The 23,295-nt window shown below is 41.3% G+C and overlaps 1 protein-coding gene across 2 annotated transcripts in view; it reads left to right on the top strand.

Moving 5' to 3' along the window:
- Positions 1–23,295, top strand: part of CELSR2 (cadherin EGF LAG seven-pass G-type receptor 2) — a 124,200-nt gene that overhangs the window by 80,641 nt on the left and 20,264 nt on the right. For both annotated transcript variants that reach the window (XM_060773229.2, XM_067467961.1), the window contains exons 6-20: positions 8,587–8,744; positions 9,392–9,555; positions 9,836–9,961; positions 11,664–11,830; positions 12,115–12,300; positions 12,726–12,839; positions 13,938–14,112; positions 15,295–15,436; positions 15,679–15,799; positions 17,456–17,639; positions 18,525–18,626; positions 19,079–19,173; positions 20,497–20,706; positions 21,818–22,001; positions 22,455–22,598. In XM_060773229.2, the coding sequence (XP_060629212.2) occupies positions 8,587–8,744; positions 9,392–9,555; positions 9,836–9,961; positions 11,664–11,830; positions 12,115–12,300; positions 12,726–12,839; positions 13,938–14,112; positions 15,295–15,436; positions 15,679–15,799; positions 17,456–17,639; positions 18,525–18,626; positions 19,079–19,173; positions 20,497–20,706; positions 21,818–22,001; positions 22,455–22,598 (2,272 nt within the window). The remainder of the gene's footprint in view (positions 1–8,586; positions 8,745–9,391; positions 9,556–9,835; positions 9,962–11,663; positions 11,831–12,114; positions 12,301–12,725; positions 12,840–13,937; positions 14,113–15,294; positions 15,437–15,678; positions 15,800–17,455; positions 17,640–18,524; positions 18,627–19,078; positions 19,174–20,496; positions 20,707–21,817; positions 22,002–22,454; positions 22,599–23,295) is intronic.

The raw sequence follows: 23,295 nt of genomic DNA, 5'->3' as shown, positions 1-23,295 counted from the left end.
TGGGTCCCCAGATGTTTTGGCCTTCAGCTCCCAGAAATCCTAACAGCTGCTAAACTGGCTGGGATTTCTGGGAGTTGTAAGCCAAAACATCTGGGGACCCACAGGTTGAGAACCACTACCTTGAACTATACCTGTTTCTTTCTTTTTGGAAGTGTTCTGGGGGCCAACAGCTCATAGCTTGCTGATCTGCAGTGGTCCCAACTACCACTTTGAGTAGCACTGGTTTATCATGAAGAGGTTGCACACAATTGTGACCACCAGAAACTTTGCAGAAACTCCTAGCACACAGATTAAATTCAGATAACCACATCAGATGCTTAATAAGTATTTCCTATTGTCATGGTAGTGGATAACAACTTCCCTTGTTATCTTTTGTTCCTTTAAGTTGCTTTCATCTTCTTTGGCAAGTATATCCACTCCTTTCCCTGTCAATCAGAAGTAGTTAATGAATAGTACCAAGACAGTCTTAGTGCAGAATGGTTTTATTGGAGCCTTCTGATGGAGTCCGGCTGCATGCTTCCACTTGACAGACCTTTGGTAGGGTTGGGGTGTTGGCCTTCCCACTCCTGGGAATATTTCTGAACACAGGCGTCACTCCCAATGAGTTGGATCGCCTGCGGGAGTGGCTTCACCCCAGCACACTGCCTCCGCGCCAGCAGTTACTCCTTGCTCTCTACTGTGGAAGACTGCCAGCTCCTCAGTGTTGGCAACCAATGCCATGCACTACAGAGTGCTTCCAGCTTTAGAGCTTCCTGTCCAATTTTGAAGGTTGAGATCCACAAGTACAGTGTGCAAAAAGAAGCAGGGGAAGGGGATCAAGGACACTTCCAGTGGATAGCTTACTCTTGAAGAGTTGTAACTGGTGTAGCTTGTCAAAGGAAAGTCTTTGGTGCCTTGGAGTCAAAAAACCTGGGCCAGAGGAAAGGTGTGGTGCCACTACTGTTCCACAGCTTTTTATTATTCTCTGTCACACCCACATGAAGCTATTACTCAGGTTCATTTGTGGAAATATACCTCTGGCCTTTCTTGTCTTTTCTAATGCAACTCAAACAAAAGCCGAACTTTCTAATTAAGATGATGAGGGTTGTAAGGCTAGCTATTCAGTCCAGAACAGGTTTTTTTTTTTAAATCTAATACCAGGGAAATGGGGAAGGTGTATACTTGGCCTCTTTCCTCATTAGGCAGTTGTGCTGTCCTTGGCTGATTATGTTGGGTGAAAATAAATACACACCGACTTTTATTAAAACTCTCTAGTGATTTGGGGCTTCTTCTATGGTTGAGAAACTGCTGACAGAAGTGTTATTTCTGATATGTGAGAGGGTGACTTAACTTATCACCTTCTAGCCACAGAGTGTATCCGCAGGGGATACATTCACAAACTTTGCATGGATGTGTGAAATTACAGATTATAGCAGAACCTATTGAAACGAAGGACTTCACACTCAAGAATATCATAGACTTACACTGGAGACCTAGAACATATGTTGAGACAACATATTTTGTTGGAAGTAGATACACGAAACCTCCAATATTGATCCTGTGTATATTTATTTTATTTACAACATGTCTAACCTGCCCTTCTCAACCCCCAAGGGGGGACTCAGAGCGGCTAACACTGGCAACAATTCAATACCGCAAATATCGCAATAAACAGTATAAAACCATAAATACACAGTAGATTAAAACAATAGCATTAGTTATAAAATCATATAGACGTTTCCATTATTATAACAATCATATGGTCCAGTTCAATGTCCAAAGTGCCATTATGCCTGCTAGCCAAAGGCTTGGTTCCACAACCATGATTTCAGTTCTTTCCTAAAGGAAAGGAGGGAGGACACCAATCTTATCTCGCTGGGGAGCGAGTTCCACAAGTAGGGGGTCATCACCAAGAAGGACCTGTCCCTCATCCCCACCAGACGCGTTTGCGAGGCTGGTGGGACTGAGAGCAGGGCCTTCCTGGTGGATCTTAAACTACGAGGCGTAACATATACAGAATTTGTACTGTATTAATCTCAGTCCAAGTGTGTGAAGACCTAAGGAATCATTGATGTCATCTTAAATATCCTAACTGCAGAAACTAGGATAAGTTTTTTTTCGTGTCAGGAGCGACTTGAGAAACTGCTAGTTGCATCTGGTGTGAGAGAATTGTCTGCAAGGATGTTGTACAGGAGATGCCAGGATGTTTTGATGTTTTACGATCCTTGTGGGAGGCTTCTCTCATGTCCCTGCATGGGGGAGCTGGAGCTGACAGAGGGAGCTCATCCGTGCTCTCTCCAGATTCGAACCTGTGACCTGTCGCTCTTCGGTCCTGCTGGCACAAGAGTTTAACTCACTGCGCCACTAGGATAAGTGGGAAATGAGGTCCTGTGCTTTCCTTCCTTCTCCTTTTATAAAGGGGTTGCTTCCTGTTTAGGGCAAGGGAAGTGCTGCCCCCCCCCCCTCAAAAAGTGGGGAATATCTTGTTAGCCTTTGGCTAACCCAGCCCTTTCCCTTTTGCTCAAAACAAGCCTGCATTTTGGGGATTTCTCAATAAATGGACTATAGAATAAACATGGATATATCAGCAGCATGCACTGTTTACACTGCCCTAGGCACATTGGCACATCTAACTTTGTTATATGGCTGGCTGAACTGAATTATCTGTGTGTTGATGAGAGGTAGGAAGGATAGATTTATAGGCCAGTTTATTCCTCTTTGACCTGCTGGAAAGAACCAATGGGCTGGAGGAACTGCAATTGAAAGCAGAACTGTTCATCTGATATTTAATGGCAGGTTATCCACTTTGAACCTAGGAAAGAGTTGAAGCATGTTCATGCTGTATGGCTGGAGAAATGTAAAAATTAATGTTCAGGATGTGACTGTTCTAAGCTAGCCTGGTGCTCTCCAGAGATGTTGAGCGACAATGGTTGTCATTTGATAGTAAATCCAGGTCAGGGTTGATGGGAATCATGATCAAACATGTCTAGAGAACAACAGCCTGAGAAGACAGGCTGAAACAAGAAAAGAGGATGCGTTCTTTAATGACTTCATTCATGGTGGGTTACCTGAGGACACGTTGCATTAGATATTGCAGAAAGGGGAATGCTTTTCTCCTTGCCCTTGGGTTTCAGTCTCAATCAAATGTAGTTTTATCCCAAGAAGGTAGAAACCTCTTATCTAACTCCCTGAGGCAAGTGAGCAGCTTGAGGAAGACATTCTTCCCTACCACGAGAGCTTGTGTCATAGATGCATGTATATCCAGAATTTTGACCTATGAATTTCAACTTGGATTTAGTGGTGTGAATGAAGTCAATGTGTCTTCATCTTATGTTTATGTCTTTTAATATATATATATGCTTTGATGGCCTCACATTTTATAGGTGTTTTTCACTGTGTAGTACTCTGTCTTGGAAAGAGATGGGATACTACTACTACTACTAGTAGCCCTCGGGGAGATTGGCCGGTTATAAATAAATTATTACTATTACTATTATTATTATTATTATTATTTTGCTGCAGTGGCACAGTGGGTTAAACCGCTGAACTGCTGAACTTGCTGACCAAAGGTTCGGCAGTTCAAATCCGGGGAGCAGGTGAGTTCTCACTATTAGCCCCAGCTTCTGCCAACCTAGCCATTCAAAAACATGTAAATGTGAGTAGATGAATAGGTACCACTCCGGTGGGAAGGTAATGGTGCTCCATGCAGTCATGCAAGCCACATGGCCTTGGAGGTGTCTACGGGCAATGCTGACTCTTCAGCATAGAAATTGAGATGAGCGCCAACCCCCAGAGTTGGACATGATTAGACTTAATGTCAGGTGAAAATCTTTACCTAATAATAATAACTGGAGTACAAAATATTGTAGTCTCTCAATTAACTGAAATTCCAAAGAAAACTGCAAAAAAAATGAAGAAATGATACTTCAAATAAAAATAAAAATCAGTTATTTGCATAAATGTTAAATATTATGTTCAGTTTGTCTTTATTTGCTTTTAATTATTGTATTTCAATATCAAGTCAATATAGATTTTTTGGTGTGGCATTGTATAGGGTATAGTATTCGTTAGGCCTATTTTTAATCATAATTCTCAAGCAACCAAAATTACTTTTTTTTGGCATCTACCAATTTTCATGGGTTCCGAGTATCTGTTATGTGTCACTTTTGAATGACTTGGGTGTGCTCACTTGGTGGTTTTGGTCTAAAAGTGGGACCCCCCCCCCCATATTTTTTTCAGATAGGTTTTGCAGGTGAGGGCAACAGTTTATATACATGCATGCCACTCAGTACTAAGGGTTATTTCACTCAGTGTATACTGAAAACAAACTTACTGTATTTAAAGTATTCCAGCTCTTGGGAGTTGCCCTTGATGTTTCTGGCACTGGAAGCAAGTGGGGGAAGATGTTATGCCCTAAACATGAAGCTGAGCTACTCCTCCTTTCCCTCCATCCGCCAACCCAATTTTGCTTTGCATGTTCTGTGGGAAGGAACAGCAAAAAGGCTGGGGAAAGTTTTGGGCGGCTTGCCAGTCCCTTGGTGCCGTGCAGTGACCTGTTGCCATGGCCACTCCCTCCTCCCTCCCGCCTCCTTCTCCCCCAGCTCCCTTTCGCTCCCTTTGTCTGGAGCTGTCCTGTTTCCTCGCCATGGCCTTTGAATCCCTCTCCAAATTCTATAGTCCAGCCCTGCACAAAAAAAGGCACCAATGACCTGTGTTTTTCTTTGCCGGGCGTGGGGGCCCTTGGGTTGAACATAAGCCGAGTGGGCAAACACAAAGCGGGAGAGACAAGTCCAGAAGCTCAGGCTGTGTCACTTATAGGACCAAGTGACGTAGCACCCTGGCAGATTTCAGTTTTTAAAGCAGCAGTCTTTCATATTTAATATTTGTAAAAGCTTAACTTACATAAATTATATATTTGATAGGGATCCAGCATGGCATAGTGGTTTGAGTGTTGGATTAGGATATTGGGAGACCAGGGTCTGAATCTCTGCTACATCATGGAAACCCATGGGTGACCTTTGGCAAGTCTCTCAGAGTCAGAGGAAGGCAAGGCAAACCTCCCCTGTACAAATTCTGCCAAGAAGATCCATGATAGGTTTTCTTTCGGGTCTCAGTAAGTTGGAAATGAATTGAAGTTGCACAGTAACAGTCTATTTGGAGAGAATTGTAGCAGCAATACATCCTGAAATTGATAAAAACAGTAGAGGATTCATTTGTTATTTTTAAATACTTTGGTGATCCTGTGTTAGATTTTTAATTTGTTTATGGACCTACTAGCACACACCTCCCCTAAAACAGTTAAGCTTTGAAAACATGCTAGCCCAATTTTCCTTGTTGTGTACCTTCAAGTCATAGTGACACTAAGGCAGCATTTCTCAACCTGAGGGTCGAGACCCTGGGGGAGGGTCAGAGAGGTCACCAAAAACCATCAGAAAACACAGTATTTTCTGTTGGTTATGGGGGATACGTGTGGGATCTTTGCTCAATTCTATCATAGATGGGGTTCAGAATGCTCTTTGATTGTAGGCGAACTATAAATCCCAGCATCTACAACTCCCAAATGCCAAGGTCTGTTTTCCCCAAACTCTGCCAGTGTTCATATTTGGGCATATTGAGTATTTCATAGAATCATAGAATCAAAGAGTTGGAAGAGACCTCATGGGCCATCCAGTCCAACCCCCTGCCAAGAAGCAGGAATATTGCATTCAAATCACCCCTGACAAATGGCCATCCAGCCTCTGTTTAAAAGCTTCCAAAGAAGGAGCCTCCACCACACTCCGGGGCAGAGAGTTCCACTGCTGAACGGCTCTCACAGTCAGGAAGTTCTTCCTAATGTTCAGATGGAATCTCCTCTCTTGTAGTTTGAAGCCATTGTTCCGCGTCCTAGTCTCCAAGGAAGCAGAAAACAAGCTTGCTCCCTCCTCCCTGTGGCTTCCTCTCACATATTTATACATGGCTATCATATCTCCTCTCAGCCTTCTCTTCTTCAGGCTAAACATGCCCAGTTCCCTAAGCCGCTCCTCATAGGGCTTGTTCTCCAGACCCTTGATCATTTTAGTCGCCCTCCTCTGGACACATTCCAGCTTGTCAATATCTCTCTTGAATTGTGGCGCCCAGAATTGGACACAATATTCCAGGTGTGGTCTAACCAAAGCAGAATAGAGGGGTAGCATTACTTCCTTAGATCTAGACACTATGCTCCTATTGATGCAGGCCAAAATCCCATTGGCTTTTTTTGCCGCCACGTCACATTGTTGGCTCATGTTTAACTTGTTGTCCACGAGGACTCCAAGATCTTTTTCACACGTACTGCTCTCGAGCCAGGCGTCACCCATTCTGTATCTTTGCATTTCATTTTTTCTGCCAAAGTGGAGTATCTTGCATTTGTCGCTGTTGAACTTCATTTTGTTAGTTTTGGCCCATCTCTCTAATCTGTCAAGATCGTTTTGAATTCTGCTCCTGTCCTCTGGACTATTGGCTATCCCTCCCAATTTGGTGTCGTCTGCAAACTTGATGATCATGCCTTCTAGCCCTTCATCTAAGTCATTAATAAAGATGTTGAACAGGACCGGGCCCAGGACGGAACCCTGCGGCACTCCACTTGTCACTTCTTTCCAAGATGAAGAGGAAGCATTAGTGAGCACTCTCTGTGTTCGTCCACTTAACCAATTACAGATCCACCTCACCGTAGTTTTGTCTAGCCCACATTTGTGTCTAGTTTGGTCCAGATCCAGCATTGCTTGAATCCACAGTGTTCTCTGGATGTAGGTGAACTCCAAAAATCAAGATCAATGCCCACCAAACCCTTCCAGTAGTTTTTGTTGGTCATGGAAGTTCTGTGTGCCAAGTTTGGATCAATTCTATCATTGGTAGAGTTCAGAATGCTCTTTTATTGTAAGTTAGCTATAAATCACAGCAACTACAACTCCCAAATGACAAAATCAGTGTCCCCCACTAACTCCACCAGTATTCAGATTTGGGCTTATGGGTCCAGTGAATGTAAATACATCCTACATATCAGATATTTACATTGCGATTCATGACAAAAGCAAAATTACAGTTATGAAGTAGCAATGAAAATCATTTTACGGTTGAGGGTCACCACAACATGAGAAATGTATTAAGGGGTTTCGGCATTAGGAAGGTTCAGAATCACTGCCCTAAGGAAACCTTCCATTGGGTTTTCTTGGCAGACTGTGTTCAGAAGGAGTTTGTCTTGCCTTCCTCTGAGCCTGAGAAAATGTGACTTGCCAAAGGTCATCCAGTGGGATTCCATGACTGAATGGCTGAATCCCAGCTATTGCTTCTGGAGCACAGTGGGCAGCTGACTTCCCTCTATCCCTTATTTTCATCATGTTTCAGATTATTCAACCTTGAGGTCAAGATTTTTTAATTTTACTACAAGCCCCAATCTGTCCACCCCAGTTGTAAAATAAAACAAAATAAATGAAAATAAAATGAAAATAAAACAAAATAAATGAAAAATGTACTGCTTTAAGAGATAGCAATACATAAAGAAACAAGATGGCAAAGACTCTGTGTAAGATAGCATATCTGATGTCATTCTCTCATGGTGCTCTTCTTGAGAGGATGCTGTGTGAGCATGAATATATGTGTCGCATAGGTATTTTCTATGTATACGACAGATGAATGAAACAGAATTTAGCATCATGGGAGTTTCAGACTTATGTTTTTTAAAAACAAGATAGTCCTTTACCTTTATTGTTTCTGTGAGACTTGTGGAAACAGTTGGGTGGGCCTGCTGATAATTCAGTATTAGTCACTGTGTTAGTATCTTGGATCAATTTCTGTAGATCAGATTATTTAGTTCTCCTCAGGGGTGTATACACAATGTACAGTTTTATTGCAGATTCATTAATCCAGAACAAGTTTCAGCTCCTGGCTCTGTCATTACACTTGATAATGCTTATTAGAATTGCTTCTTCACACCAAAATGGTGAAGCAACAAGGAATTGCGAAGAAATTCTGCCCCTTTATCACACTACTGGTTGGGTACTCTACATCACAGAAGTGTGCAGTACTTCAGAAGTATCTGACTCTGATATTCCACTGACATCTTAGTAGCTTTCCCAGTGTTTAGCAGATGTGCAGTGTGTTTTAACTGATAAGCAGTAATTGTTTGGATGTTTGTTTGGTTGCATGCTGCAAGTCGCTTCTGGTGTGAGAGAATTAGTCGTCTACAAAGACGTTGCCCAGGGGACAGCTGGATGTGTTACTATCCTTTGGGGAGGCTACTCTCATGTCTCATATTTAACTTTGAGGTTTTTCTATACATTATAACTGTATTCTCATTGCACTTCTGTTACAATTAATATATGGTTTGGATGTCCTCCAGATTTTTTTGTATCATACCAATAAAACTGGTTAAGAGTACATGCTAAAAGTAGATCTTCTAGGGATGGTCTGTGCTCTGAGCAGGGCAGCAGGATGTTGGGAAGTTGGATGTGGGATTTCCTTACATTTCCTTGTGGATGGTGTCCTGCTCTTCCTTCTTCCTTGCTTTATTGTGCTGCTTCGAGGTTGTTGTGCAGCCTTTAACTGGCTGCCTCAAGATGTTTGCAACCAGGTTCTGTTTTTTCTTTACAGCCTCTGATGGGAATGTCTGGAATTCCACAAGGGCCCTCTGAACAAAAAGTAGCTGTTGTGACAGTGGACGACTGCGACACATCAGTGGCCTTGAAATTTGGTTCTCTCCTAGGAAACTATTCTTGTTCAGCTCAAGGAATGCAGTCAGGCACCAAGAAGTGAGGATTTTGCATGTCCTATAAGTATACCTAATGAGCTTGTAAAAATGAATTAAAGAATAGACATGGGTTTAATCTGGTTCTGCATGGGATTATTGTCCCTTTGGGAAATGCTGTCATGATGATAGGTTGTGGAAAGAGTGCAGAAAGGGAAGGTAGAGCTCTCCCTCCAGGACCCTTTAACTCATAAGGGATCTATCATGGTGGACGTGCAGTGTGCCACTGGGTGCTCCAATTTTTGCAGCAAGGAAAATGATAACTTGCTCACTTCTGCCATAAATCCATGACTAATATGAGCTTTTAACACTGATTTCCCCAGGAGTGTATAATATGCTGCTCTGTGGACAGCGCCATTTTTCACCATGGAGCTACTGTGCTGCTTAGTCTTCCTTTGCTACCTTATGCTATAGCAACCTTATATGCACAGAGACAGTTCTCCTTTACTAAAATCTCAACTCCCTATTCCTTCTTGTTTGGTTTTTCAATGTGCCCAACATCCCTAGTTATGTATAGCTTTGTTGCTTTCATTCAGTCTTAGCCTGAAGCACTACTGTTGAACATTCTACTTAGGTCAGCAAAGTCTCCTGACCAGCCATTCTCTCTTTCATCCATGTCTCTCCTGAGTAATATTCATTTTGGCTTCCCAGGTCACTGGATCTGACTGGTCCACTGTTGCTAGGAGGAGTTCCTGACCTGCCTGAGAGCTTCCCGGTGCGGAACAGGCATTTTGTAGGCTGTATACGGGACTTCCTGATTGATAATCGAGAGGTGGACATGGCTGACTTCATTGCCAACAATGGGACTGTGCCTGGTATGTAGTTTGTGGCATAAGGTAAGGCTTTGGAGGGTTACCCTGATGGTGAGATTGTTTGGGATGGCCAAAAAAAGATACCTAGAAATATGTACCACTTTTGTCATGGCATTAGCCATCAACAGTGCTTTGTGGTGCACCAGGTTTTTTTCAGAATGGACTTCAGAAGTGACCCCGCCTGTCATTGTTCTCATTAATCACTTCAGCCTGCAATCCTAGTCAGCAGGGAATCCTCTTCTGCTATTGTCCCTTTTAACACAATCTCATATTCTCCTTCTAGGCTGCTCAGCCAAGAAGAATGTTTGTGACAGCAACACATGCCACAATGGTGGCACCTGTGTCAACCAATGGAACACCTTCAACTGTGAATGTCCCCTGGGATATGGAGGCAAAGACTGCAAGCAAGGTAAAGGACTGAGACAACGAAAGAAGGATGACTTTGGAAGCTATGTGAAAGCTGTTTGAACATTGATCACCAGGGAAACTAGAGGAGTTAGTGGGAGGGTTTTTGATTACTCTTTCTTCTGAGAGTATTTTGAACAAGGTGTGGAATGTGAACAGATGATCTCTTGATGGCTCCCAGCTTCCTAAAGGGACATGCATTGGTTTGGGAGTATGTGATCTGAGAAGTGTTCGTTACCAGTTGGAAACACTGTATAAGGAGAGGAAACTTATCTTGCTTCAAGGGAGGGTATAAATGTATCCTTATTACTAGAAACCAGGAAGGAGTTAGGTGGAAAAGTGCCTCAGAAAAGTTGGATATGGACTTGGTGTGGTTGTCCTAGGTGTGAGAGTGAGAGGTAGCTCACACATTCTTGCTAAGGCCTGGGAATGTAGGTAAACAGGAGCTATTATTTGCACAGCTGCAGAGTTCCCCCCAAATACCTTTATACTGTGTCTTTTAATAAGTAGTGTTCAGCCATCCAGTAAAAGCAGGCAAAGATCAAGGCAAAGATTGAAGGATGTGGAGTGAGAACCAAAAGCTCGACCCTTCTTTAGAGAGGTTGCCGTTGTGTTATTCAAGTATTTGGTAGCAGGTGTATGTGTCTGCCTTCCAGTTGCATGTCAATGTATAGCAGTTCCACAAATTTAACAGAAACTTTAAAGGCAAAGAATAGATGTCGTTTGCCAGTTCATTCTTCCAAAATATAGCACCTGGTATTTATTGGCAGTTTCCCATCCAAGTACTAACCAGGATTGATCCTGCTTAGTGTCCAAGATCAGCTGGGATCTGATGCCTTAGGACATAATGCCAGTTTAGGTCCCATCTTTTAGTCCATTCCTTTCTTTCTTAATCTTTTTTGTTCTATGCTGTTCCAATCATCTACTAGAAGGGCCAGGGGATGGATTAATACAGAATGCCCATTCTTGCTTGTCCAGCTGTCTAAAGATGCACTCAATGGTTTCAAACTACAAGAAAGGAGATTCCATCTGAATATTAGGAAGAACTTCCTGACTGTGAGAACTGTTCATCAGTGGAAATCTTTGGAGGCTTTTAAATACAGGGTTTTTTTTATAGCTTTGGTTACATTTTTTATCACCTGGAGTGCTTTCTATCACCCAAAGTGCTGAAGACTTGCATGTATTTTTGAAAAAAAAAACACTGGGAATTTCAAGTACAACTTTATCTCAGGTACATGAACCAATAGCTGTTGTATTGCTATCTTCTAACATAGGTGTCTGGGAATCCATGTATCATTTATTCAAAGACAGAGTTAGTCTGGTTTGGTATTCAAAGGGGTCAGGTGGGACATTTGAAATTAGCTGAGAAATTGATTTGGTAGCACAAACTATTGCAGACTTAGGTCTGCTTCATTAGATACATGGAGTGAAGTGTGTATTTACAGGCCTTTATAGGTATGAATGGGTATGTTATCTGGGTGAGCAGCAATTAAAATACAAAATTTGTGACTATGGGGATGACGTGACAAGGGCAGTTTTAACAATGGTCATGACAGAAGCAAGGAAGAAAAGTATTGCCTGAATATTGCTACATTCGACTTACGTTATGGTAATATAGACACAATATTTGAGACTGCTATGCTTCATTAGTATATGTTGAGTAGGCCAGACTTTTGCTGACTTACCTTTTGTTTTCTCCACTGGAGAAATGGCAAGTCCACAGCGTTTCCTGGGCAACAGCAGGGTAACTTGGAGTAACCTGGCATTGGTCATTACACTTCCATGGCACGTTGGGCTCATGTTCCGCACAAGGCAGAGCAATGGCATCCTCCTTCATGCTGCAGCTGGTCAACATTCTAGCATCACCCTTGGGGTAAGTTTCAAAATTGGGACAACATCCAACTATTATCCTATGGTGTAGTGGCCTTTCTTATGAAAATAGGAAGTGTAGAGATTAGGCACCATCTAGATGGAATATTCTTTTCTCATCCATGAAAGGCATAAGAAACCCATATCATATGTGGAAACTATAGAATTGATTCTGAACATTCCTCAAGCCTATTTTTCTGGGCATCATGGATGATGGCCCTTAAGAGAGGAGGGAGAACACTTCACCCAGGGTTGGTTCTGCTCACTTTGTTCTTACTTCTTTTCTAGTTAAGTGAAGGGCATGTGCTGATGACTGTGTACCGTGCCAACAGCCAGGTCTCAGCACTCCGGCTGCATCAGGTGAAGGCGAATGATGGTGACTGGCACCACCTGAAGTTGGAGCTGCACAGCAGCAAGGACCACTTGGAAGCTCAGTGCTTAGCCTTAATGGCTTTTGACTATGGTCTACATCAGGTATGGTGAGCACTAGGACTCAGGAAGGCCAATACATAATTTAATCCATTATTCGCTCCTTCTGGTCTTTTCCATATCCTCACCATGACCAATGTTGGGATTAATGGAAAATAAAATAATTTATGATGATGATCTGTATTGCCAACATTGTATTGCATCACTTCCCTCTTGAGCATCACTTCCCTCTTGAGCATCACTTCCCTCTTGAGCAGTTTTGACACTGGACTCCTTTCTTGGAAGCTTTTATTATGCGTCTATTAGCCCTCTGAGCATCCAGAGTCATCACCCTGTCCTTCCCTTCCTCTCCAGCCTTTATCTACACTGTTAGTTCTCTGGTTAATGCTCCAGCATTGGAACGTGGTGGCTTCATCAAGAAATGATGAGGCAGTGATTCCAAGTGGCTGCTTTGTCTGTCTTTCCTCCAGGTGATGGCTAACATCAGCAGTGAGCTCCATGGCCTGAAAGTGCGGAACCTAAGCATTGGTGCTGTGCCAGGAGAACATGGTCAGGTGCAGCAAGGCTTCCGTGGCTGCATGCAGGTAACTGGGGATGGGATTAGGCCTTAATGGGCTGTCTTGTTTGCAAGAAATGCTGCATCAAGATAGGTCAGCTATAGGCTTTGAGTTTACTGTGACCAGATGTTTCACCCAGAATATGCCTGGTGACATATTTTTCAGCGCAAATCTGATAGACATTGAGTGGAGCGGTTTGAATGATATTTTGAGCAAATTGTATGTATACCACACATCTTCTGAGAATCGATGTGTCTATTAGAATGTTTGTCAGGATTTTGGAATTCTTTTTTTAGCATACACTTGACCACAGAATAATTGTGCAGGGGAATAAACATTTATGTATGTAAATATATGCTCATGTGTGCATGCACATGTGTGTCCATGTGTTCTGGAGCCCCAACATCTATTATTGATGAATAATTTTATTGTGCTACAGCTCTATGTTGAATGGTTAAAACAGACATTTTAGTATATCATAGGTAAAGTTTGGAAACTGTAGTTTTTGGACAACAGCTGTCCATTCTGCCTGAGAGACTGAGAGAGCTGTAGTCTCAAAAAGGTCAATGTTCTAAGCTCTAGTTATAGCTTTTGTCTGTACTGCACATTTATCTCTTTCTCTTTGCATGGATCGAAAAGGAGGTGAGATAGATTTTTTGTATACACAGGAATATCAGTATGTATTACACAGTCCCATCTTTTCCTTTCTTTGTGCACTTACTCACACACTCCTCACTTGATGACACCATATCTACTGTGCCCACTATGCAGATGGATATGAGTTGGATGTGCAGTACCTCAGACAATATGTGCATTGGAAACACCTACATGTATTTTCAAATGCCAACTGAGACTTTACTTCTTCCAAATACCTTTATTTGAGGGACCATAGTGCCATCTAGGGGTTGACTTTCTCAGATGCGTCATGGTTGGTTTTTTGCGTGCTTTGCTTCCCAGTCTCTCCCTGCTGTTTTTCTCATTATATAGTTATATTCTCCCTTTCTGCTGTTTAGTTCCTAAAAAGGAATCCATGTTGTGTTTGAACAGCAAATGTCATTCATCATGACTCAAAAACTGTGCTCTTTTGAGTAATGCAATCTGACCAGCTCTGTCTTTATCCTCAAGGGTGTAAGGATGGGTGAGACGTTGGCCAGTGCTGTGGCTCTGAATGTAAACCAAGCTGAGAAGGTGAATGTAGAGCATGGCTGCAGTATCCCTGACCCTTGTGACTCCAATCCCTGCCCTATCAACAGTTACTGCAATGACGACTGGGATAGCTACTCTTGCAGTTGTGACCCAGGTCAGTATCAGGCAGGGGTGATGGTGGAAGAGTTTCTTCCCAAAGACTGCTAGAATGATTTCATTTTGGTGTCAGCACCATGCACTACATAAATAAATAAATGACAACATTGTTGTTGATGGTGATGTCCTCCAAAGTTGCCTTCCCCAACCAACATCCTTCCTTTATCATGGCTGAGCTAGCTGGGAATGATGAGAAGTGTATTCTTGACATGTTAGGACAGCACTTGGAGAAAGGCTGCCCAAAGTTTGGCCTTGTGTAATGCAGTGGCAGTAGATTGGCTAGAATAACTGTGATACCTGCATATTACTTGTATAATAGGAGCTCCTGGTGGTGCAATAGGTTAAACCTTTGTGCCAGCAGGACTGCTGACCGAAAGGTCAGTGGTTCAAATCCAGGGAGTGGGGTGAGCTCTCATCTGTCAGCTTCAGCTGCTTATGTGGGGACATGAAAGAAGCCTCCCACAGGATGCTAAAACATTCAGGCATCCCCTGGACAACTTCCTTGCAGACAGCCAATTCTCTCACATCAGAAGTGACTTGCAGTTTCTCAAATTGCTCTTGACACACACACACACACACTTGTATAATAACTGTGAATAAGGATAGATGTGATATCATTAGAGCAGTATTACACATGTATTGTATGATAATCTATTATCTTATAATTCATTTTTTAAAAATTGATAGTGTAGCATTTTAGCTAAAACTTTTTGCAGATACTATGTTTGATTATACTTTGTATTGTATTTTATTGGAATGTTCTATTTTTTCTATATTTTGTTTTGATCTTATACCGATTATTCTAAGATAAAGTTGTGGCTTATAACATTCCTGAGTACCATCAGGAATAATAGTTTTTTTTCTTTGCTTACTAGTTAAATCATGGAAGATTCAGTCAAGCATCTTGTTCTTTCTTTCAACTTAGTCTGGTTTTTGATTCTCCATTTGCATCTAAATAAACGAGGACTTTATAACCAAGCATGCAAAAGGGTCAGGAACTCTGTGTAGTCCTTACTTAGGAGGAGTCCCATTCAGCTTTTCCTTTTCTCACCTATTCCTCTTCCAATCATTGCATTTTACTGTGGCTTAGGTGGATGATTCCCTTTTCACCTCATCCACTTAAGGCCTCATGCTTTCTCTCAGTTTTATTCTTCCAAGATTTCTTTCTTTTCTGACTTAGGTTATTATGGAGACAACTGTGCCAACGTGTGCTCCCTTAACCCTTGTGAACATCAAGCTGTGTGTGCCCGCAAGCCCAGCTCATCCCATGGCTACACTTGTGAATGTCCTGAGAACTACTTTGGGCCCTACTGTGAGAACAAGTGAGTTACCTAATGCTACTATGTGAAGCCACATATTTCTGTATGGTTATTTACATGTATGTCTGATAAACTGCTCTTAAGTTCATGTCTTTGTAGGTAGAAGCTTGCATTACTTCGAAGCTTTTATCACTACTGGATACTTTTGTGTACTGTCCTCCTGCACAAGCATATAATGTAGCAATATTGCCTGCTAATTTATTTGCACTGTGATTGTAATAGGTGCTGTGATCTTTTTGTGACAGACTTGCTCAGCCCTGCCCACGTGGATGGTGGGGACACCCTATTTGTGGACCCTGTAATTGTGATGTCAGCAAAGGCTTTGACCCTGACTGCAACAAAACAAATGGAGAATGTCACTGCAAGGTGGGCTTATGATTTTTTGTTCCTGGATCAAGTTGATATTGCAGGCTGAGGTCTGTGGATAATGAAAAGGGGTGCAGAGGTATTGATTGGATGGCTAATCAGTGATATATAATGCTGTGTTCATATAGTTGTTGGCTTGGAGGAATGGTTTTTAAACTTCCTGACCTTAAGATTCTTTTCTATATTATTTGTAATTATACACTTGGTCATGGTAATGTGAAACATGTTCCAGTGCATGTTCACTGTGGGTATGGCTCTAGTCTTGCTGGATTTGAGGCATTGTCCTGCTTGAATTGGGAGATGATATTTTTTGAAATTATTCACCGTTTTGTGGGATTGTGGAAGACTAGTTGTGGTAGTCCAGTTGTCCTGCATAGAGACCTATCTACTGAAAGAGATCTTCTCATTGAAAAAAAAGATAAATTTACAATAAATTCCAGTGTTCCTTTAAATTCAATTTGAAAATGATTAATATAAGACAGTGGTTCTCAACCTTCTTTTAGACCAGGGACCACTTTGACCAAGGACCACTCTCCAACATTAATACCCAAAGGGTTACGAATCAGTTTTTGGTCAACTTTAGATTTGGTTATTCAGAGTGCTGATTCAGAAAATTGGATTGGATCTACCACATCAGCTCTAGTTTCTGATACAGAACATATGCCATTCAGTACTCGCCATCTGCTCGCCCACAGAAAACCATATTTAATAAGCCTCAGCACTATAACAGGGTTTTGCAAGATCAGTTGCTCTCGTAGCAACAGTGTAGTAATGGTGAGGCCATGGACCATATTTTAGTTCTTGCGGACCTCTGGTGGTCCACAGACCACAGGTTGGGTACCACTGGTATAAGAGGTAGAGATCTGGTATTCAGATACCTGCTCACTGAAGCTCATTGGCTGGCTCCCAGTGTTCCCATGTCACAGTGCCCATGATTTAGCATAATATGTATATATAAGCAACAACAAATAAAAACAAATCTGTTCTTTATCCTAGTATTCTTTATCCTGTTCTTTATTCCCATGCAGTTGGGTGAGATTCTGAAACTTTGCTTCTATTTTCAGTTACTATTTTTGTTATAGATGTTGGATCATAGAATTAATTTAATTTCTATCTGCCCTGTTGTCCAGACTTGGAATAGTGACTGGTATTAATTTGATAAGTTCCAAAAAGCCAGTTTCAGAAACCATGTTTTGAAGTTATATTATCTGAACACAACCTAGTTTAATTTTTACTTGCACTTTGTAATTCCAAATATTATGGTTAAGCAAAAGTGAATGCATCTGAACTTCTTCCAAATCTTGCAGAGAAGGGGAACATACACCAGGTTCATTACAGTTCATTCCTGTTCATGTGTATAATGCTAAACTATGGTTTAGTGTGGTGTATGAACACAGTCATATTCTATGTTAGCTTATGATAAGTCACAGAGTTGTTACATGTGTGAGATAGATCAGAAAGAATTAGCTTTAATCATAATAGAGCCTGAAGAATGTGAGTCCTTAACAGAATCATTAACATGGGTATATGTATGGCCAGTGTCTTGAGATGACTTCAGTGCTGAGATAGCCAGGAAAGTAATATTCCTCTCAACAATTTTTGTGAATGTTTCATTCCTGTTTCTTTGGACTTGTACATCTTTTTGTTGTTCTACAGGACAACCACTATCGACCATTGGGCAGTGCCATGTGTTTGCTCTGTGACTGTTATCCCACAGGCTCACTGTCCCGTACTTGTGAACCTGAGACTGGACTGTGTTCCTGCAAGCCTGGTGTCATTGGACGCCGCTGTGATCGCTGTGACAACCCATTTGCAGAAGTCACTGTTAATGGCTGTGAAGGTCAGTAGTGTTTCCTTGGGCACAGAGTAGAGTTGGGGTTTCATTACCAAGCTTAGCCGAGGATGAACAGTTGGAGGCCACAGAACTCAAGGCAAGAAAGGGCTGATGAGGTAAAATCACAGACTTTGTCTCTGGCTGAATAGATGAGGTAAATATCAGGGTTTTTGTCATACTGCTATGCCCAGGGGTTATCCAGAGCTTCATGGAGATGGGAGGGTGACATGGGCTTGATTCATCCCATTTCCTCCGCAATGCAGAATGCAGGGGAAAAGGGATGGTAGCTGTGGGCCATGTGGACCAATTCAGATTAGAGCTGGTCTAGCTGTTCATACTAACCCTGAAGTGCAGGGCTCCTCCAACGTTTCATCAAAGCTCTTTGAACATTTCTTGACTCCCCCAACTGGTTTTACTCCATATTATGAACCATAAGTCTCTAGACATCCTCTTAATGTCCAAGAGCAATTTCTGTTCAAACTTAGAGTTTTGGACCAGTGGAGAGAGGCCCTCAATAACTGATATAAGATTTCATAATTTCTATTTTTCTTTTCTACTGAGATGCTGAAAGCAAGACAGTGCAATGCAGTTAAGTAGTTAATGATTCAAAGCAGTACCAAGCAACACTGTCAAAAGCAATTAATAGTGTAAAACTGTTTGAAACGGATAGTAGCTTAACACTGCAAGCTTGGAAGCAGGTGCCTGTTTTCTAAATCATCGAGGAGTCCTTCTTGCCTATAGCAGAGGTAATGTGTTTGGGGAAATAGTCCAATGGCACATTAAAGACAAATTTATTATAATAGGCACTTTCATGGCATTTCTTAAAGCATTTTAGTTAACAAGCTATACAGTGATAATATATATTCATAAACTGTCTGTTTTGCTTTGCAGTGAATTATGATAGCTGTCCACGTGCCATTGAAGCTAACATTTGGTGGCCACGCACCCGCTTTGGCTTGCCTGCAGCTGCATCTTGTCCAAGAGGATCTGTTGGTAATGAACCACCTTTGAGATTCTGGTTACATACACATCATCTCTTCAATGATTGCATTGATTCTGTGTGAACAGAGCCTTGTTTTTGTGAATTCTTGACACCAAAGAGATTTATATCACTATCTCATGTACTGTATGCTTCTCTAAAAGCAAAAACTACCCGTATTTTCTTGGGTCTAATGCGCCATTCAATCTAATGTGCATCTCAATTTTCAAAACCCTGAAACCCAAAAAAGTATTTATCATATTACATGAATGTAATGCACACTCTCATTTTGAGAAGGTAATTTAGTCAAAAAAAGATTCGAGTAAATACAGTATATCATTAGCCTACAAAGTGAGTTTCAGAAATAATAGAAACAATACGTATTAACAAAAAGCAACAGTCAATCTGGTGGCACAATCTGGTGACATATCTTTTCAAGTGACTCTTTTCTTCTGTCAACCTCCAGGTACTGCTGTACGGCACTGTGATGAACACAAGGGCTGGATGGCACCCAACTTGTTCAACTGCACCTCTCTGACTTTTGCTCCTCTCAAAGGCTTTGTAAGTGCTTTCCTCTCATCTTCTGCTTTACTCAAAACCAAGCCAGAAATGGTTTTGAGCATATATTTGTGTTGGTGTCAAGCAGGTCACAATCTCTATTAGTTTACAAAAATTATCAAAATAGTGCTTTTGTTTCATTGATCTCAAGATCCATTCATATGCTCTCTGGGATCATCTGGTGAACCAATAACTGTCCCTTGGCTATAGGATGAAGATGAGATGTTGAAAACTTTGCAGCTGTTTCTCTGGCCCTGTATTCACAATATTCACTATAAGGTCAGATGGAAGGATAGCAGCTTTCTTATTGTGTGCATTAACACTGTAGAACAAATGCAGTTTGACACCGCTTTAATTGCCATAGCTCAATGCAATGGTATCATAGCAATTGCAGTTTTACAAGTTGTTTAGCCTTATTTGCCAGAAAGTGTTGGTGCCTCACCAAACTACAGTTCTCCAAATTCCATAGCATGAAACCATGGGAGTTAAAGTGATGTAAATCTGCATTATTTCTACAATGTGGATGCATCCATTGCCCCTTCAAGCCATTGACTGGATGGATCATATTCATTAGATAGTGGCACAAATTGTTCTGATTGGTGATGAAATATTTTTAAATTGTTTAATTGTTTATGGTTTTATAACATCAATTTACAGTGCATTGTTTTTGCTTTGATACTAGCCAGATCATTATATGATCATCAGAAATACACACGCACACACAGAGACACAAAATGTGTACCAACTTTGTTTCTCAGTCCCCAAAAACATATATATATTTAGATTTTGTTATATTAATTTTATCACATTTCCCACCAGGTTGTGGAAATACTGAGTGGCTAACAGGATCATTTGTAGTTGGCATTAACATGCAAATAATTATGTGAACTGGGCAATGGTAAATATATTCTGTCATATTACAAGTATTTTTCAACCACAAATTTAAACTGCACATTCACAACTTTTGTGCAGATTCTTAGCTCTAGTGAGAGGCCATACAAGGCACTAATGCCTTGCATTCTGACCACTATGTGGTATCTATACTCAGCCTTTTACAGTTCAGGAGGTTTATCAAGCCATTACCTTGCATTTCAGACTTTATCATTTAGTTATAAAGACTAGAAATTGGCGAGTGGATATATTCTGTTATTAGCTCTAAATTCTATGCTTTCATATTTCATCTATAATAGCACAGAACCAGGATGTAAGAAGTCAGCGTGGTTATGATCAATGCTATTTCACAGCAAGGGTCTGAAGATAGTACTTGATTAGTGATTCTGTTCTAAGTGTCTGGTAGTGAATGTCTTTGTCCTGCTTGCGGAGTAGGCAGAAAAGCTGTTGCGGAATGAATCAATTCTGGATACAGAACAATCTCAGCGAGTGGCTCTCCAGCTTCGCAATGCTACACAGAACACAGCCAGATTCTTTGGTAGTGACATCAAGGTGGCTTATCAGCTCTCAGCGCAACTCCTCAAACATGAGAGCACCCAAGAAGGCTTTGGCTTGGCAGCTACGCAGGACGTGCACTTCACTGAGGTATATCCCTAGGCTGAAATTCACATGGCGTCATTGCATGTTGTGGTTTTCTTTCAAGTTGACTCCAGTTCATGGTGACCTAACAGATGGCTTTCTGGGCAATATTTATTTAGGAAAGGTTTGCCACTGTTGTCCTCGTAGGCTGAAAGAGTGTGACTTGCCCAAGGTTGCTTAGTTGGTTTCCATAGCTTATCAGGGATTCAAACTTTTCTCCCCTGGTGTCTTAGTCTAACTGCCATACCTCTACACCATATTGACTATCACAAAGCCATGACAAAATAACAGCTATTCATGGAGGAAGCCGCTATCAAATTGGCACTAGAGCACAGAATAATTTATTGTTGTTGCAGTTTCATAGAGTTGTTGTAGTGGTACCTAGCTATCTAGTACAACATGGGACATCCAAAGCAAGTGGCAAAGCAGGGAAAAAAAACCATGGTAAATATTATGTTGTCATGTGTTAGGAAACTGTCCAGGGTTGTGCTTGTAAGATACTATGAGAGGAAGAAAGGAGGGAGGTTCAGGTCATCTTGAGTAGTATGGTTGCTGGCACCATTTGGATTTAGAGTAATCTGCATTTGTCTATGACAGGCATGGGCAAAATTTGGATCTCCAGGTGTTTTGGACTCCAACTCCCACAATTCCGAACAGCCCAAGGCCTTTTCCTCAGGGGAAAAGGAAAGGGCCTAAGACTGTTAGGAATTGTGGGAGTTGGAGTCCAAAACATCTGGAGGGTTGAAGTTTGCCCATGTCTGGTTTATGACAACTGGATTTCATTATCAGGCTTGAGAATTCCCCGGGCTTAGAACTCAGCTAAGAGGAGCATCTACACCTAAATAAAGATAATGCTGTCAGTAGTACTAGACTCTCAAATACCGTGAGTAAAGTAACTAAACTGATATAAAGAGTCGCCGATTTAGGCTGAAAAATGCGGTATAGAAATAAAGCAAATAAATAAAGAATTCCAGCAGTTATTCTGTCCCACTAGACAATTGCAATTGCTTGTCCTTGCTGTGAATCCTAAAGAGAACTCCCCATCCCATTGTGTTGCACTTGGGAGTAATGTCTGCTTCCAATTGTTTCTCATTGCCCTTTTCCCCTTGTCCTGTAGAATCTACTCAAAGTTGGCAGTGCCCTTTTGGACAACAGCAACAAGCGTCACTGGGAACTGATTCAGCAGTCAGAGGGTGGCACGGCGCAGCTGCTAAAGCACTTTGAGGACTATGCCAGCACTCTGGCCCAGAACATGCGCAAGACGTACTTGAACCCCTTCACCATCATTACACCCAATATTGGTGAGAGAATAATTATCAGGACCTTCTTATTTAAAGATATCTTAGTTGTTAAATTGTTGCTTTTCATTAGTCAATCAAATGTTCATTTAATGTGAATAAAACAATACAGTGAGGCCTTGATATCTTCTTAGGTTTGGTTCCAGGGCTCATGTGGATACCAAAATACATGAATGCTAAGATTCTATTATATACCCTGCCATAGTAAAATGATATCCCTAATATGAAATGGAAAAATTAAGGTTTGCTTGTTTTGGATATGTGTGTGTATATATATATAAGTAATTGATTATAAAATCATCAATATAGAGGGCCAACTGCACTGCTGAATGTTCAAAATATTCTGCCCCTTTCCTGGGAAGCGAAAGATGTGAGGCAGAAAAGCTGGGAGTTATAAGCTTGAATTCAATTGGTTTGTTGCCTAATGGAGATTATGTCCCTACCTATTCTTAATAGTTATTTCTGTTGTGAGACTGGAGAAGATGAACTTTGCTGGTGCAAAGCTACCTCACTATGAAGCACTCCGTGGCGAGAAGCCTGCAGATCTGGAAACTACAGTTATCCTGCCTGAAAGTGTCTTCAAGGCTTCAGAAGGCAAACGTGAGTTTGATGCTTTTGGTCAAAGTCCCTTGAAAAAGTAAATGGGCCTGAGAAGAGCAGACCATTTATCCAAGCCTTGCTTTCATGTTTGACCCTGGCTATGGAGTAGTTAGGAATCATTAACAAGCAAATAGGTAATTCTGAATTCTATTATTGCTTTTCAGAATATCAAATGCTAAACTAATTTTCCTGCCCTCTTGCACTGAAGTCTTTATGCAGATCTGGTATATATTTAGCAATTTATCTTGCAAGGGATAAGACAGATTTCTTACATCAGTTGCAGATATATGCAGGAAAAAAGGTTATTTGGAGAGTTTGATTGTCACTGGCAGAATTTGTAGAAACAAATGCCAATGTTTGTGTAGCAGATGGCTGATTCAAATTAATACTGAATACCATAATTAGAGCCTAAGTAAACATATGCGTTTCTGATAAGCCTTCCTTGATAAAGGGACTTTCTTCCCTAATGTAAAGTAGCCGTTAGGAGGCTAAAACAGAAATTAAAGTACAAGTGTAGGGTGGTCTTATTTTAGTCTTTCTGATCCTGTTGTTTGGTATGTTTAAAATTCCACTTTCCTATTACTTTCTCTCCCCGTTATAACTTTCCACATGAGCAGGAAAGTGTCCAGGACATTTTAACTGGGCAAATTTCAGGCTTCCCTGAATTTTCTGCTCTGAATTTTTACTTGTTTGGGTG

This window comes from Anolis sagrei, chromosome 4, assembly GCF_037176765.1.
Source record: "Anolis sagrei isolate rAnoSag1 chromosome 4, rAnoSag1.mat, whole genome shotgun sequence".
Taxonomy (NCBI): domain Eukaryota; kingdom Metazoa; phylum Chordata; class Lepidosauria; order Squamata; family Dactyloidae; genus Anolis; species Anolis sagrei.
This window is presented reverse-complemented; position numbering and strand designations above follow the sequence as displayed.